At 40.7% G+C, this 17,224-nt stretch overlaps 1 protein-coding gene across 4 annotated transcripts; it reads right to left on the bottom strand.

The window, feature by feature from the left end:
* Window positions 1-13,067: 13,067 nt before the first annotated feature.
* Window positions 13,068-16,300, bottom strand: LOC137125767 (uncharacterized). Of its 4 annotated transcripts, XM_067501741.1 has the most exons (8): window positions 15,791-16,300; window positions 15,641-15,713; window positions 15,370-15,494; window positions 15,166-15,264; window positions 14,485-14,697; window positions 14,202-14,259; window positions 14,073-14,135; window positions 13,068-13,961 (listed from the first exon to the last, which is right to left on the bottom strand). In XM_067501741.1, the coding sequence occupies exons 1-5, from the start codon at window positions 16,037-16,039 to the stop codon at window positions 14,509-14,511; spliced, it is 735 nt and encodes a 244-aa protein (XP_067357842.1). In that variant the 5' UTR covers window positions 16,040-16,300; the 3' UTR covers window positions 13,068-13,961; window positions 14,073-14,135; window positions 14,202-14,259; window positions 14,485-14,508. The 4 variants fall into 4 exon arrangements, with proteins under 4 accessions (XP_067357842.1, XP_067357840.1, XP_067357839.1 ...); XM_067501739.1 differs by having other exon boundaries at window positions 14,202-14,697; XM_067501738.1 differs by having other exon boundaries at window positions 14,073-14,259.
* Window positions 16,301-17,224: the final 924 nt, after the last annotated feature.

Here is a 17,224-nt window from a genome sequence, read left to right as displayed (position 1 = left end):
GGTCACTACAGATTTTGGTGTAATAATGTAAAAATATTCCAGTTCTATCCCAAACCTTCACTGCCCTGAAGGAGCAACCAAAGGCAGAGCGGCGATGACTCTGCACAGCTGGTTCATATTTGGAGACTTTTGGGAGTTTTTGTTTGGGTTGCTATTTTAGTTCTTTAACATGTTCTTCACATGCAGCCAGTGCTTATAAAGAGGACCATTTGTCCCCCCCCCCCCCCCTTTTGCTGAATGATTTCGCTGTCAGCTTCTTTGTGCTGAAATTTAACCGAGCTAATTTGTGCTCGTTAAAGTCATTCGCAAACAGTCATGACCTCACTCACAGATCAGTTTACATGGACAAAAAAAAAAAAAAAAAACAACTATTACACACTGAATTTCCGCAGCAATGTAAACACCCTATTCTATGGAGTGGAGGAACTTACCCTTCATTTTTTTTCAAGTCCGGAGAGCAGAAACCCCAACATACTGCAGACAGAACATCGAGCAATCAGCTCCATGGAAACACTGAGCTCATACCTGTCTGCATGCAGCCTTCCTGTGTGTGTGTGTGTGTGTGTGTGTGTGCAGTTATTATTAACCTGCCCCTTAGACCTCAAGGCCAAGCTACTACAGCAAAATAAGATGTGGAGACAACCTTGGTGACGACTCTCATCAGTCCACGTTTCCCGTTCCTCAATCAGTTTGCCTTCGCCCTGCGATTGGCAGCTTGTGTTCATCAGTCACGTTAACAGGTGGAGGTCACTGTTACGGTTTCTCTGATGACTGCAAAGTACGATAAAAAAAAAAAAAAGTGAAAATCTTTACTGTTTCATGAAGTCCTGGTCTTCAAAGTCCATGCCTTTCTAACTTTTTGCAAAAACAGCTCTAAAACCAATCCTGCACTGAAATGAACTCCACATGGGCACTTTCTACACATTTCTTGATCTGATACCACAACGGAGTAATGTGAATACACTGCAGTCATAGCACACGTCACTTGTCCTTGACTTTTAGCTTCTGTTCATATCACCTGCCTTTTTTCCATTCAGCTGACCCACAGCTGTCCATTTTGGCCATGGATGTGCTCGATCATCTCATAAAGTCACATTACGACTTCGAAAAATGCAGACCTTCCTTTTCCTCCGGTGCACCTTTTGTTTTGTGTTAGAGAAAGTGCTCGGGAAATCACTGAGCGTTTAAGAGGCCGGATAGGAAAACAGAATCAGCTGTGAAAAATGTCAAAGCTCGATTTGTGCCGATGGGCTGTGGCTAAAATGTGGGTCATTACAAAATAAAAGTGTGAGAGCTCGAGTAAGAGCCAATGGGCTAGTTCATAAGCACAGTCATTTACAATCTTTAAAATGTGGCCACTGACTTGGTGAACGTGTCTATAAAGTAAAATGACTGTGTTTGCTATGTTGCTGCATGATTTCTTTTATTATTTCTGCTGTAAGTTTCAATGCTGCATATTTGTATTATATTTCACCATGTGCCTGTTGTATCAAAATGAATTGCACAGTTTCAAAGTCATTGTGCTGCTTGCTTATGCGGCGAGGGTAGTAAATGTGCTCCAAATCACAGAAACTCTACAACATCATGTCTATACTGTACAGGAACTGTGAGTCCTCATTCATCAAACAGTACAGGACCTCGACTATGATTGAACAAAAGCTTTGGTGGGAGATTTATGAGCTTCTCCTTTGGCAGCATAATATTTTTCAAATGTTCATACGTGAAGCGTGTAAGGTGGGGATTTTCTTTTATCACTCTTTTTGGTAGCCCGCCAAGGAGTGGAAATGTGACTTCAAACGACTCTACAACCCATTTTCTAGGTACATGCACTAATTTGTAAATGGCTAGCAGAGCTCTTTCTGACATTTTGGACCTGCTTTCTGTCCTCTGTGCAGTTTACTTTTAAGATTTTGGCTCAACAAGCCTTTAGTCGTCAACAGATGCGGGTTCCTGATTGTAGTTACATGATGTTATTATATGAAACAATGCAAACCAAATGCCAGTTACAGCTGTGGGCCAAGAAAGCTAATGGACCTACAGTAATGAAATGAGGCAGAACGGTGTCTACGTTCCCAGTCCCGACATACATATGGTGAATGAAGAAAAGGTTATACATCAGTCGTCACTGTCTGCAGCACTTCCTCACAGAGAAACGAGCAACCCCACCGCTGGAAGCACTTACTTAATGTGGTGACGAGCTGTTTGCTCTCTCATGACCACCTCTGAATTTTTCTGTCTGGCTGTTAATCCGCTCGTCTCAGAGGCTGCGACTCAAATTGTTCCTCTCCATCTTCGGTGGAGGGTTTGAGACAGTTTGGCAGAGGGACAACAAGTGCAGAAAAGAAACTGATACAAAGGTGTCTTGAGATGACAGATTTGGCACAGACTTTTATTTTGAAAGAACATCATGTAACCTTACACTTTCTATTGAGCTGTAATTGGCCCCAGTTATTGAGAGATTCTGGTGGAGAAATTGGCTGAATAGCACAAACCATAGTTTATACTATAGGTATAAAGCTCTATCGCTTACTTTCACTGTACAAATATGGATAATTCAGTCTCTGATTTAAGAGGGAAGCTGTGGAATATACAGTGTATTTAAATATTTAAAATCAATATGATGAACATTTATCAAAAACTGACTCATTTACACATCTGGCTGTTGGAGAACAACATTAACAATTGGCTGAATTTGTTTTTCCTCAACTCCAACTGTCTTTTAAGCTTTGTTTGGAGTCGAGCATTGGGCTCATTAGCTACTAAATACTCCACCGTCTCCATCAGTGCACAGACGATTTTAAACTAATTTAAACCCCAAGTTAAGGACCATAAACTGGAAACAGCATGAGGTCAAAGACATTGAAAGTTGCACAATGCTCCCGTGTTCAAACACGAACAAACAACAGCTCCAAGCTGCATGTACTAGGGAGGTTTTGTTTTGTCTTCATTAAGGAGTAAAGCAAAATTTTTCTACCTTCTCCATATGCTTTTCCACAGGACAGATCTTACCGATAACAATGCTAATGTCCTAATCTTCATAAATGAAGTCACTATTAAATTTGCATGAGGTAGTCAAGAGACAGATGTAGAGATCAAATGTGTGTTGCTGTAAAAATAGAAATGTTTCATTCACACACGTACAGTTCAGCAATCCAACAACCAGATTGCAGAGACACAGTGGCACAGCTGCCAAGAAGATGCATTTACTTCAATCACGAGAAATCAGTTTTTCCTGTGCTAGATAGGAGAAAAATGTTCATAGAGCAGATGATCAGTGTGTGTATCTGCATGAGAGCAGCAGTTCAGATTCATTTGGGCCGCACCTTGAAAAAGTTGGAATTCACAATGGTGCCTGGTGACGTTTTCAAAAGAAACACACGTGCAGAAGGCTAAACATTGAGATTAACATCTCGCTGTGATATGCAGGATGCTATGTGGGCCGGCTCGTGCAAACAGAACACAGCCCCAACATAACACTGTTTATTGACTTTGTCACTGTGTTTTCCTTCTGTGAAGTCAGGCCATTTACAGAGGGAACCAAAACGCACCAGCTCCACGTGATATCACAGGAAAAAGCTCATTAGCTGTCAACCGCCTTCACCCACATTTCTTGCGTGTCATTAAGTCTGAAGTGAAGAGCAAAATAACAGGGTTGAATGGGGGCAAACCTTCCCCACTCCACCAAAATGCTGGGCCTGTGACACTGCATGGCGAGTTGAACGGATCACGCTGTGATGGCAACCATCCTACAGGTCCTTTCCTGTTTGAATGTTTTCCTTAGCATGATGCAATGGTGTAGATTCAGCAGACCAGGAATAATGAATGGTTTTACACCAAGCTGATGGCTGAAGTGAAGGGTTGGATAAGCTTCAGCTCTGGCAGTACTGCACTGTAATGTCACACACTACATACTGCTGCATTAGATTTGATCAGTTGTATTTAAAACGTTTCCAGATGTGTTGTTATTAAATTTTACTGGCACACCAACTTCTTCCTAAAAGTTCTTACTGATTTCCTACATTTCCCAGTACAGAACTGTAGTTGTGTCGATATGGTAATAGTACTACTGCATCGCTGCCTTGTAGCAACAGTACTTCACATACTGTATATATCGTCTACTGTGTCTTCCATAATTCCAAACAGCTTTTATATACTTTTAAAGAAATAAGTAGTGCAAGTATCTTACACTGAATGCGGCTCATTGTCAGTGGAAATAAAAATAAACATACACGCAAACGTTTTTCTATGTGTATGTAAGTGAAATGGTTCCAGAATTTAATTTAATTCCTAATATTGTTCAAGCTTCCATAACACTAAAGCCTACATTTCCCATAATTCCATCAGATCGTATCTGTTGTTGTGCTGCATTCATGGCAGGTTGCACTCTCCAACGTAACTCCAAGTAAACATGTTTAACTGGACTTGAAGCATCATGGGTCATTTTTACAATTTGCTTCTTTGCAAAAGCCAAAACAAACTTCATGCTAACACAGGGTTTCTGTAAAAATAAAGATGCCAACCCGAGATAATCAAGATTATATCTTTAGAGTTTTGCTCACAGAGGTAACGGCTAATTTACTGTAGCTGGGTCATAACGCCGCCGCCAGTGTGTTTCTGGGCAGGAGTGTAATGGGTTAACGCAAAATTACTGCTATTACATTAGGAAAATTCCGAACATGATCCATAACGTTTGAGTCAAAAGGCTGCAGCACATCCCTCACCAACTCCTCCTCGCTGCCAAGTTTATAGCTGATGCTTTTATGTGTCCACTAGAAGAACTGGACGTGCGCGCGCACACCTGAACACACCTGCCTGCCAAAATATAGATTTCGAGTTTTAGTCCTAACTGTGTGTTGTTTTTTATTGACAGTAAACCAGTGACTAATAACAGATTAAATAAAAGCTAATAAGAGCTTTCAATCAGTTCTGATTCTCTCTCTTTACACCAGCTTTACATGAGTACCAGTCTGACTACTATCTTTATCAGCATTGTGAGTATAAATGTAGTACTTTTATCCACATTATGTTAACTATGTTGTCCTCTGACTCTGAGCATACTCCCCTGGCCTTAGATATGAAGGTATAATCTCCGTCTATCAAGATTACTGCATGTATAAAACTAAATACCACAGCCTTAGAGCGACTCCTTCCCCAGTGTTTTATTTATTTAGCTGCACATTTGAGCCAAATGCTTTGGTTTGGATTTCGTGCTGCCCTTGGAAAAAGGGGCCAGATATGATTGCACTGGAAACGCCCCATATTTGACGGTGGGAAGCAAAGTAATCAATTTAAGGTGGATCCAGAAAAGAGCTTGCTCACAGTTTAAAAAGCTGAGTCATTGTCTGTTCATCTGGTCGGCAGTCTGGCCAAAGTCTGGGCCCACTGGGTTCAGAGCAAATGTTTGAGTGTCAAAGTGGAGCTTTGGCAACACAAAACTGAGCTTCTGTAATAAATTGTCCACGTTATGGACCTCAAAAACAGTGCATGACTATCGATCATTTAAGAAAACAAAACAGCAAAGCAGTTCAAATTCAGCAATAGTTGCTTGAAAAATGCACATTTATCAATCATCCAAACAGCTGCAATTAATTTTGTTTGCGCAATTCAAAGTATTAAAGTATGACTGACAATGATGCTTCATTCATTCAGCCATAACCATGGCACCCAAATGCCTGCGGACAAGTATACGAATCATAATCATTTGCCCAACTCTTGTTAAATAGGGTGAAGAGCTGTTAACTGAGCATATCTGACATATAAATAAGCAAAAGACCACAATGCATTCATTATTGCAGCTTTCCAAACAAAGATGTGATTCTTTCGCCCTCAGACCACTATTTCTTTTTAATGCAATTACATTCAAAACGACCTAGACGGCGTGAAACAGAACATAAACATGGGTTTGACAGCGGCTCCTTTGGGAGTAGTAGCAAAGCAGTCAAGTGTGGATTCAGGAATTAGACTGCAACAAAAGCTCGTGTCCAGGGGAGCAAAAAAAAAAAAAAAACCCAAAAACACTGGTTTTGAACAGCACAGAAGTAACTGTAATATTGATAAAAATAAGATGAACACGTTGAAGGCATGTTCATCTGTTCTTTAGTCTTCCACTGTAGCTGCAATATATATTTATTATATTTGAGCTCATCTGCTTTTTGTGTTTATTTCAATATTGCCTTGTACTACTTTTATATCCCATCTCAGTAGCTTGTATTATAGAAAACACTGCCTTGTACAGCACAAGTACAATATTCACTGCTTTGTTTGGCTTTAATCAGCTCATTTAATCAGACCAAAAATGTGTCAGACACATGCACGTTATTTTTACTGAATCTGACCGGGTCTGACTTCGCTACACTGAAGTCTTGCTCAAACCGGCACATTCACATTAAAGAATGAAATATGTTGTTTTTCAACACACCCCTTGGAATACCACAGGTGAGACATCATGTCTGCAGTTCAATGTTGTGATTACAGTACTTTAGTGGTAAGAATATTTGGGTGCATGCACACTTTGTAAAAATGTTACATTTAATGTGAACAAGCTTAGGTTATTTGCCTGGAGTCGGCCTGTCTGACAGTCATGTGAGAGGAGATGAAGGCAAGAAATAAACAATGAGCCACACTCCTTTTCCTGTAAGTGTCCAGACCAATTAAAGGGTACATTTCACACAAATGATGGATTTCTTTTCTTGTATCTATCCTGTAGCTCATGTTGTAGTGATTGGGTGAGAGTAGCAGCCGCCTCCTCCACGGGTAATTTGCGGTGCACGTTACATGCTCTGAGCTGTGAGGCCTCACTAAACCACTGATATTTCAGCTCTGTGTGGGGAAACGGGCGAAAGCATCATTAGAGAGAAAGACTTGTTGTGTGTTTTCAGAAACATTTGTCAAGAGCGAGAGCACGATGTTGAACAGAAGCGCTTTTTTTTTTTTTGCCAGCATATGACTGAAGCAAAAAGAGCAGAATTCCTTCCCGCCTTCTTGTGTCAGATGTGACCGCAGAGCCCTGCTTTATTTCTGCACTTGGCCAAATATTTGCATTAATATGTTCGAAACCACTTTAAGCATCGCCAACCAGTCCAAGGTGCTGCGTTCGCCAGCCCCAAAAAGTGGTTGTTGATTTCACACACACACACAGACACACACTAGGCTCCTTTGCTTTTTCAACAAAACAGGAGTTTATCCATTTTTATGAATGTCTGTGTCCGTCCAGAAGCAGCAGAAGTTGAAGCAGACAGTGCAAACAATTCCCAGCATTCCTCTGACAAGCAGAATAAACTGACCCTGGCCTTTCTTTTGCCACACAGGCTGAGACAGCGATGCCTGAGAATGGACATCCTCCAAAGAAGAAGCCAATTTGGTAACAAGCATGGAGATGTTTTTGAACCACAACCTAAATTAAAGTTCAAATTCAGCCACATGCAGTGATTTTCACTGTTGTCCCTGTGGATTTCTAATGTTCTTAAACCCAGAGTGTGCTTCATTTTCCAAGTTATTCTTCGACAAAGTTAAAAGCATTTGGGACTCGTTACGTCTGTAAAAACACACAAAGTGCTATTTTGTATTTTATTTTCAGTAGCTATTTTATTTTCTTTGGATCATTTTGGAAATTTGGAGGTCCTGCAAGCAAAAAACACACAGTTACTGTTGAAGTGTCACTTTATGAAATACAATCTGAGCAGCTTATGTTGTTCTAACATGCTCCTGCCTCTTTAAAGCATCAGACTTGTAAGTCTGTATTATGTTTGAACTATTTTGGTCTTCATTTTGTTCCTTAAAATTGTAATATGTAATTAAAAAAAATATATATTTCCACTAATGTAGGGGGTTAAAATGTCCCAAATATGCTTGAAATCCGCAGCTGGTTAAGATTAGTGGTCATGGTTAAAAGAAACCATCACTAAGTGTCAATAGGAAATATGAAGTTAACAAACTCTGATATTTTGTTGACTCTATAACAGTTTCACCCAGTCTTTCACTCACTATAGAGCAGCTTCTCTGTTGTTGTTATGGCTTCACTCGGGAACAGAAACTCTCGCAGTCATCACAAACCTCCCAAACCGACAACCACAAACGACAAAGCATTATTATCTGGATGCTTGCAATTGACATATTTTCCTATGTCTATAGCATAAAAATTACTTAATTAATCAATGATAGATTATTAGTGGGGCTCCTGAGTCAGCTGCATGTCTGCTGAGGGATACTAAATTTGAAGATGTCCTGTAAATTCAGATGAATACGTCCCTATAGATTACACTGACACCTAATACATCATTATTTGTTCAGAGCATCTGAAATGTGTCAATTCAATGACCAATAACCACAGATGAGACAGTGAGTCTAAACAGAGACGGAATAATAAGAAGAACGAAGCTGGAACAAAAAAGTGAGAGGCAGAGGGCTACTGATGGTCCTTGCTGCACCTCCACAGATGCTTGGCTTCAGACCCTGTTTGTCCAGCTTGGACAGGCTGAGTTTGCTCTCTCTTCATTTGCCAGGGGGACAAGTTTTTACTGGCAGAGTTTGGGTCCCATGCAGAGTGAGCTGGCTGAGAAAAGAAGTCACTGCAAGAGCATCAGTTTACAGCTGCTTAATGCAAAATGTCACAAGCTTGTCTGCCTGTATTTGGACGAAACATTTTTGAATTGGTTCAAGAACTTTTTGCTTCTGACCCTTTAAAATAAGTCAGTGTCGGCTTGTAAAGTGTCATAAAATATCATAAAAGCGTACAACATATGCTTCAAGTCATAATGTGGAGAGTTGCTGTGGAAGCCTCTGGTGGAAAGACCCTGGCAGCTGCTTTGACCCATCAGACAAGAGCAACAATTTCTGCTTTACAAGGACTTTATAACATTCCTATTTATTGTAATTTGAGACCTATGACTACCTGAAGGGCTGTGCAGAGTGTGATGGTGGAGTGGTAGGTCTGGGAAGAGCAGAGGGAGCTGATTCAGTCTCACCTCAGCGCTAAGGAGATGCTGAGATGTTATTTTGTGTGTGTGTTGGTGTCAATTTTGTTCATTTTGTGGACGTTCTGTCTGCTTGTGCTTATTGTACATCTATTTTTGGATAATTTCAGGCTGTTGCTGATCAAGTTTGAGTCATTTTGCATCTTTGTGGCCATCTTGTGTTTTCTGAGCCTTTTTGAACAACAAAGATGAACAGTATTGTGATCTACTGGGCCCCTGGGCCAGTGACCATTCAGTCATCCACCCATAAAAAATCGCATATTTTACCAATATTAAAATATACAGTACTTTGACAATTCATAGATTTGATGGCTTCTACAAGTGAAATGGTATAATCTAACATATTCTGCATTGTACAGTAGATTGAAGTCCTCGTGAGGATTCATGCTTGAATGGCTGAAGGGAACTCGAGCCTGTAACTTCAGATGCAGCAGGCAGACGTACTAATTGACTACAGGTGTGCGTGAAGGCAGCTCACCTCCTTTTTTGAGCTACTGGTATTTATAGTGTTCCTCACCAGAGCAGTTAAAAAAATGCTGGCCTATTGTTGATATCTTAATATCTGTCCCTCATTCAGACCACCAAAGGTGTCAGCTTTTAAAGTAAGTGCATGTGTTTTTGACTAATAAAACTCATATGTAACAGTCACAGAGAAGAAAAAAAAAAGTCACCAGGACTCATTGTATCTAATAAGAGGAGGGTGCAGCACTGGCAGCAGTACAGAGAAATTCCCCACTAAAGGAGAGGCTCCCCAGTCAGAAAAGCATTTTCTCTGTCGGACTGGGAAGTTCTGCTGTAATTTCAGGACTGATACCTGAAGGACTGGACGGAGTGTAGTGGAGCAGAGAGAAGAACAAATGGGGATTATATGGAAGATACACAATCATATACTATGCAGCCTTTTCACATAGAGCAGGTTAAATTAACTACGATGAATGTGTTAACGTTATAACTTATTTACACAGTTCAATTACAGATTATCTGCTGGTTTTATTCCTGCAGCATGTGAAGAAAAACCGAACAAAAACACTTTTCATAATACAGTCTACAACTACTGCAACGTAGAAGAGGAGCAAATCAATCCCGTAGCAGATCCAACAGATTCAAATAAAGCAAAATGTAACAAAACATGGCTGATTTATTTAGTGATCCACCAAGGTGAAGACGTGTTTGACAAAATGGTCGGAGGGGCTTGAGGAATGTTCTCACATATTTGCTACCCATAAGTTGCTTGTGCATTGTCCAAATGTTTAGTCTAATGCATTGTAGTTTAGATTCTGGTTTCCAAGCACCTACGGTACCAGACACCCTTCCTTCCCTTATACTTCCTGTAATTACAGTCTTCTTTCCTGGTGGATTCCACAAACACTGGAGCAAAACAAGTATCTTTAGTGCTCCGGACAATTCATGATGCATTTAATGAGCTGTAATATTTAAATACAGTATGTTAAAATTTTTCGTGCACTGAATTCACATTATTTAGTGAGTGTGTCCTTGAAGCCCTTCGCTCTGATGATTAAACCAGAGGTCTCTGGTGTCTGCGGTCATATTCAGCGTTTCAAAACCCACATCAAAAAGACGTGTCCTCTCGTGAAGTGCTTCCTTGGTTTGGGATTTCAGTGCAACTGGCACAAGACCTGCAAAGAACAGCAGGAGTCACACTTTGCTTCCACACTGAGATTTTGGATACACTCCGCGAGCCCAAATGAATCCCTGCCTTTGCTAGACTTGGCACAGCAACTCATACTGTACATGTCACAGGCCTCACCTCCTTTGCTCCCACTAATATGCTTTAATAGGGTTTTCCTTGGCAGGGGGGTGTGAAGCGTCTATATTGACATCCAAGCTAAACAGAGAAGCGTTACAGATGATCCACGATGGCACACAGACTCTGAAACTAAATAACCTTGTCACGCTACAAACACCAAAGATGGCACTCTTTAACGCTGAAACTAGTGTTTTAACAGATGTTAGTGCACATTTACAGCCTTTTTTTGTGCACAATTTTAAGAAACATGATTAATATAGAGAAAATGTTAGGTAAAAACAAGCAACACGCGCATGGAGAAGAAACTGGACACAAATCCTTTGTTTTTTTTTTGTTCTGTGGAAGATAGAACACACAACGCAGGGCACCAGCAGGAGTACGGCTACATGAGCTGGACCTACATCCTAATCATGCTTATTGTTTTTCCAATTATTCCAAATATCCCAAAATGAGTGCAGACTGGCAATAACCCAGACACCTTCACACTGCAAGCAAACTTGTCTTAATTGCAAAATTAAATGATGCCTGTGCACAACGTGTGTGTCATGTTGAAGAAAGAAAAGAAAGAAAGAAAATTATCATTTTATACGACTTAATGTTGTGTGCATCCGGGTAATTATCCTAAGTTGTCAAATCATCATAGTCATGTATTACTGTTGACTAAGCTTATGAAAAGAAAACACTCAAGACCCTTAAAGTTTTACTTAAATACAGTAAATTACGCTTTAAAACAAAAAATTAAAATTCAAAGCACATTTGTAGAAATTTCCCCCTAATTCACAAATCACTGCACACTCACATGCAGTAGCAGGTTATTATCCATAGTTCTGCCCTCTAGTGGCAGCTTTTACTAAAGGAGCCCAAACTTTATAAACATGCTGCTTAGAGCATCATTCTTACTCCATTTTACGTGCAAACATTTAAAGCAAACAATAAAAGTGTATAGCAACTGTTTATTATTCTTTTTATTCTAATATATCTACACTGTGTATGTGCAGAGTTACTGCAGAAAAACAATGGGACGTCATTTCACAAGAGCCCAAACACAGAAAGAAGTGTATCCAGCCACAAGGTAAAGACGACATGAGCAATTTGCATCTAATCCATGACCCACAGTTCCCTGGGCCAGGATCCTGGCTGTCTGCTTGGACACAATCTGTAAACAAGATCTAATTTCTGAAATTGACGCATTTGAGGTTCAACATTCCCATGCTTTTAGTCTGAAAAGCAGTTCAGGGTCCCAGGTTTGGCAAACAAGCAGAGAGACTCTGAGCCACAGAGAGAGAGAGGAGAGCACACACACGCACACACACATGATGCGGGACCAACAGGAAAAAAGAGCAACATGCAACAGCCAAAACTAAACCGTTTTCACAATAGTTTTTGGGGAGGTAAACTAAATCTACTTGGATATTAAATTGTTATTAGCAAGATTGGATCTAATGATTTACACCCTTTGTCTTGACAGGGTCATTGTACTTGACCCTCAGACAAATCTCTCCCCAGTCAGGGATGTAGGTGTCTGGGGGGGGGGGGTTGAAGGGAAATGCCTGATCAGGTTGTGGGAATTACAGTGCAACGGAAAATATGCCTCCCAGGCTGCAGGAAAAGTCAACAATCAAAGCCCAAGGTGGGAAAAAATAACAGAGGTTGGCTGCTGAGGTAGACGTTAGTGAAGTTGTCAAGAACCCAGATGTTGGTGAACCAAATCCTGGCGAATGACAGACAAAGCCGAGTGCCCAAACTCAATTTGTAACCTAAGAAAGTGCCTCGACTGTCCACACAGTTTCCCCCACTACTCTAGGCTCTCAGACAGCGAATGGCATGTTTCTTACCGGCTCAGACCCGATTGTTAATCCTACATTAGCGCCAATCAGCCTCGAACCCAAATTGCCGCTCGGGCGTCCAACTACTACTAGAAGGAAATTACAAAGACTCGGCAGCACTCGTGACTCAGGTCGAGCTGAAACATGAGGTGCGATCAAATGGGCAGCATCTCAAAATATTCACTGCAGACTGGTCTATGATTTGACTTTAATAATATACAAATGAAAGGATGTAAAGAAAACCTCCTGCTGGCTTCCTCTTTAACTACAACATTACATTTAATTTAGTTTGTAATAAACTTGGGGGGGGAAAAAAAAAAAAAAAAAAAAAAAAAGTCCGACCCCAGCGTCGATGCTGCAGAATGACTTTTGACCTCACCGTTCTGTAAACCCTCCCTAAAAATGGCTTCAAATCACAAAGATCCAGTTTTTTTGAAACTTTATTTTAACAGCCAAAAGATTGTTAAAAACAAATTAAAAAGATAAAGACTACAGTGATGCTAACAGCTGTTATGATCAAAGAATAACTTTTTTAAAAGATTGATGTAGGAAAAAAAAAAAAAAAGACAAAAAAATAAATAAAAGTACATGTGGGGAAAAACTGCGGGATTATCTGAAATTGAATGTATTTGATGATGATGCCACATGAAAAGTAAATGACCAACTCTGGAGTCTCAGGGTTGGTTAGAACTCAAATATTACTGCCTGAACCTCATCTTACAATATTTGATATAGTCTTTGACTCCACGCTCGTAGAGCTGCTTAGCGGTTCCACGCACACCTTCACCTCCTGCTGGCTATCCTCCTGGACCTTCTAAGGCCAACGCTTTGTGCCCCCTCTGCAGCATGGTCTGCAGCCAAAGTCCTTTTCTTGCTGCTGCGTGAGGGAGCCGCCTGCTGCGATGTGGGCCGAGCTTCCCCGGTTTTTATTTCACATTGATTTTTGGGTTGTGAAGCTTTGGACTTTGTGGTCTCAGGAGGCTTTTTCCTCCCCCTCACAGCTTGGAGAGTCTCTTGTGAACTTGATTCTTGTTCACAGACTTTCTTTTGAGGCACTCTGGCTGTTTTGACAAGCCTTGTCGGCCTCTCTGCTGCGGCTTTAGTCTGTTGTGCCTGTTCTTCTGTCGAGCTCTTCGAAGTTTCCCTCGTGCTTTTATTTGCTTGATCATCTTTCACATGTTTCTCATTGTCCGTTTTACTGTGTGTGCGTTTACTCCTCGTTTGCTTACTTTGTTTTGTTGTGTCTAGTAGCTTTTCAGCAGATCCAACTGCCTTTTTTCTTTGCTTCCCTTGAGGTTTCTTTTGGCTTTTGCCGGTTTGCTGCTCCTCTGAGGGGTCTGCTGCTTCGCCTTCCTCTTGAGCCTTGATCTGCATCTGAAGCGCCTTAAAAGCTTCCTGTGAAACCATATTTTCCCCTTAGAGTATAGGAAATCCTTAGAAGTCTTCAGTTTGAGAGAGCAGCATCATGCACCAAACAAGTGCAACAAGAATACATCAGATTCTCACCTCTTGTTGTGCGAGTTCATATGTCAAGTCAGATAAATGGCTCATCAAACCCTGTATCTTCACCTGAGCAGACGAAAAAAAGTCAAAATTATTTAATACAGAAACATTATACATATTTGGGCCTCTTACCTGTTCATTAGCAATTTGTTTTTCACACAGTCCTCTATCTTCAGCCTCTTTCTTCCTCCTGTAACAGGACTTCACGTTAAGGTTTCTTTGATATTAAATGGTCATATTTGTAGATTGATGGGATTTGAGAGCTGCACAGATGAAAACACTGAACACAAGACATAAATCAGTGTTAGCTGTGAAATTTTGATTCTTTGCACTTCTCTAATGGACCTAATTCAGAGCACATCTCTCTTTTATCTTAGCCTTTCAAAAGCAGCGTTGGTTGCTTTCAGTGACTCACAGCTTCATCTACGCAAACCATTAGTTACTTGTTTGCCACCATCTTCTCCAGCCTAGCGAGCTGAGCCCTCTTCATATCCATCGTTCTCTGGACGTTTTCCCTCGTCACCATGGCCAGCAGAGACTTGGGATCTAAGCCTGTAATTTCAGTCGCTGGCGATGTCATTCTGAGGACCACCTTCACCCACTCTGTGAGCTCTTCACAGGATGGGAACTGAGAGAGAAACATTTTAGTTTTTCTAAGCACATTTCACGAGCAAGGACTCTGCACAGCTTATGGCTTCATGTTATTTAAATAAAGTAAAACATAATAAAAAGCCCGTTCTGCAGGCACTCAGCCAGCAGGAGTTTGTGTTAAAGCTGTGCGTCTTATGTACTTCTCAAATGTTGATGTATAGATCCACAAACATAACATTTAAGCCACCACTAACCTTAGAGGAAGCTATTTTCTGGTGATTTTTGGCTATTTGCAGACCATTTTGAAAAGATCAGCTGCTTCTTATTAGCTTTAAACTCACCATTGAAACCTTCAGTATTATAACCTTGACTTAATGTTTGTGCCAAACGTGTGCTGGAAATACATGTTTGGCTCATAAAAAGCCAACATCTGAGTAAAAGAAATTTCTTGCATGAGCTGTCATCTTATTAATCTCTGTATTTGTCATCATTTAAAGAAACTCACCGTACTGAGCTCCACCTGCGCCGCCTCCTTCAAAGCATGCGCCAACTGCAAGGCCATCGTTTCCTTTTTCAACAGCCTCTGCACCTCTTCCAAGTCTCCCTGTGGCCCGTTGAAATATCCCACAGCATCAGAGGACTGTCAGCTCAGTAAAGAACAGTTCGGGAAAAACAAGGTGCACAGAACACAAGCATAAATCAGAATTACCTGGTATTTTTTAATAAGTTTCTCTTCTCTCATTCTGTTGATAAACTCCAAGTCGCCAGCAGTCAGCTGATAACCCTTCATCCCTTTGAGCATGGAGCTGGAGATTCCTGGTTCTGCAACGTTTTCTGAGCAAACAAGGGGAGCTCACTGTAAAAATTATACTCTACAAGTGCATGTGACACTCAAGTATGTTAATTGAATCCAATATTATTCCTATTAAATCTAAAGCCATACTGAATAGGTGAGACTGCACTTTATAGGGTTCTTATACCCGTTTTTGTCTCTCGAGTGTCGAACTCAAATGTCCTGTTTTGTTCGTGGTCATCCTGGTCTCTGGTGTCTGCCTGTTGATTAGCGAGATTATAACTTTTAGATGAACCGACTTGGTCGTTACAGATTTCTATACGATGAATGCACGTACCTCATTGTGGTGCTGTGATTCCTCACACACCACATCCGAGTCCTCATTACCAAAATCCAGGTGTCTCTTCACGTCGGAGAGAGGAGGGGTCCTGGGGAGCTGTCGGCCTGATGGGATGCAGTTCCCTTTGGGACTGCTGTCTCTCAGAATCTTAAAATACCTAAGAGACATGTTTGAGGGTTTTCGACATAAGAAATTAAAAAGCAAACAAAGCTGCAGGTGTCTGCGCACAAACGCTACTTCTGCCATTTGTTTTCAACAGCACTGTCTTTACCCTGAACTGGTGGGGAGGCCGAGTTTTAATCATCACTGCTCATTGCTTTCAGCTGGGAATCAAATTTGGCTCATTGCTGCTTTTGACCAGTAGATGGAGACAGATTCTTTTAGGATGATGACCATACACTCCCACTATTGCTGTCATTTGTACATATGACAGAAAGGCAAATCAGAAAAATGAACAGGACAAAACCTTGATTTGATTAGTCTATATTTTGATTAGAAAGTGCATAAAATACAAAAGTGCAGGGATGAAAAAAGTACATTTACTGAGGCCCAGCACTACTTTTACCTATTTGGGATTATGTCTCATTTTCAACTTCTACTTTGCTGCATTTGACTCTAAATTTTGTATATTAAACAGTGTCCCTCTACCATAATTTGATAAGATTTAAAATAAAAAATTACTCTGCATATTTAGATTTTTCACACAAAACCACATTTGCTAGTTTACAAGGCTTCACGCTCCCTGTTCCCTTTAATGACATTCAGTCCTCCTTTAGCGCCACAAGTCAGTCAGAGAGGCAGGTGGGTGTGCAAACAGAAAAATTGAGTCAAACCCTGTCTATCTTTAACCAGCGGTGTCACACTGCCAGCCCCCACGGGTTCTGTGGAGCTCCAGGAAGAGGAGAGTGCTGAGTCGTAAATACCTCTGTTTTTAAACTGCCCGCTCCCATAATGAAGAAGGAAGAGGGTCAGAGAGTGTGTAAGACAAACTGGACCTTTATGAGACTAACGTGACAGCTAACAAATCATTCTTCAATAACAATCTAATTATCTTCTTCAGTTCCTCTCTGGTGTAAGCATCTCTGTCTATCATGTAGCTGTTTTTTCACTGGGGGGGAAACGTTGCACAAGATGGTCACTGCTACTTTGCGGCTGCTAAAAACGTTTACAGCAATTTCATTTCAATTGTCATTAAATGACCAATGACCTCACCTACAAATGCCATTTACAATTAGAACTTGTAATAGAACTAGAAATTCTGAAATGTATTCAATTCCTTTGCAATAGGAAAAATGCTTTAAAGGAAATGTAATTAATAAAAAATTTAATTACATTTCAAATTAAAAGTATTTTTAACAGACGATTGCTTTGTGCTAAACTCTCCAGTCTTGCAGTATAATATCCACCTGCTGCTTGGTTTGCCCACCTCAC

This window comes from Channa argus, chromosome 4 (assembly GCF_033026475.1).
Source record: "Channa argus isolate prfri chromosome 4, Channa argus male v1.0, whole genome shotgun sequence".
Taxonomy (NCBI): domain Eukaryota; kingdom Metazoa; phylum Chordata; class Actinopteri; order Anabantiformes; family Channidae; genus Channa; species Channa argus.
This window is presented reverse-complemented; position numbering and strand designations above follow the sequence as displayed.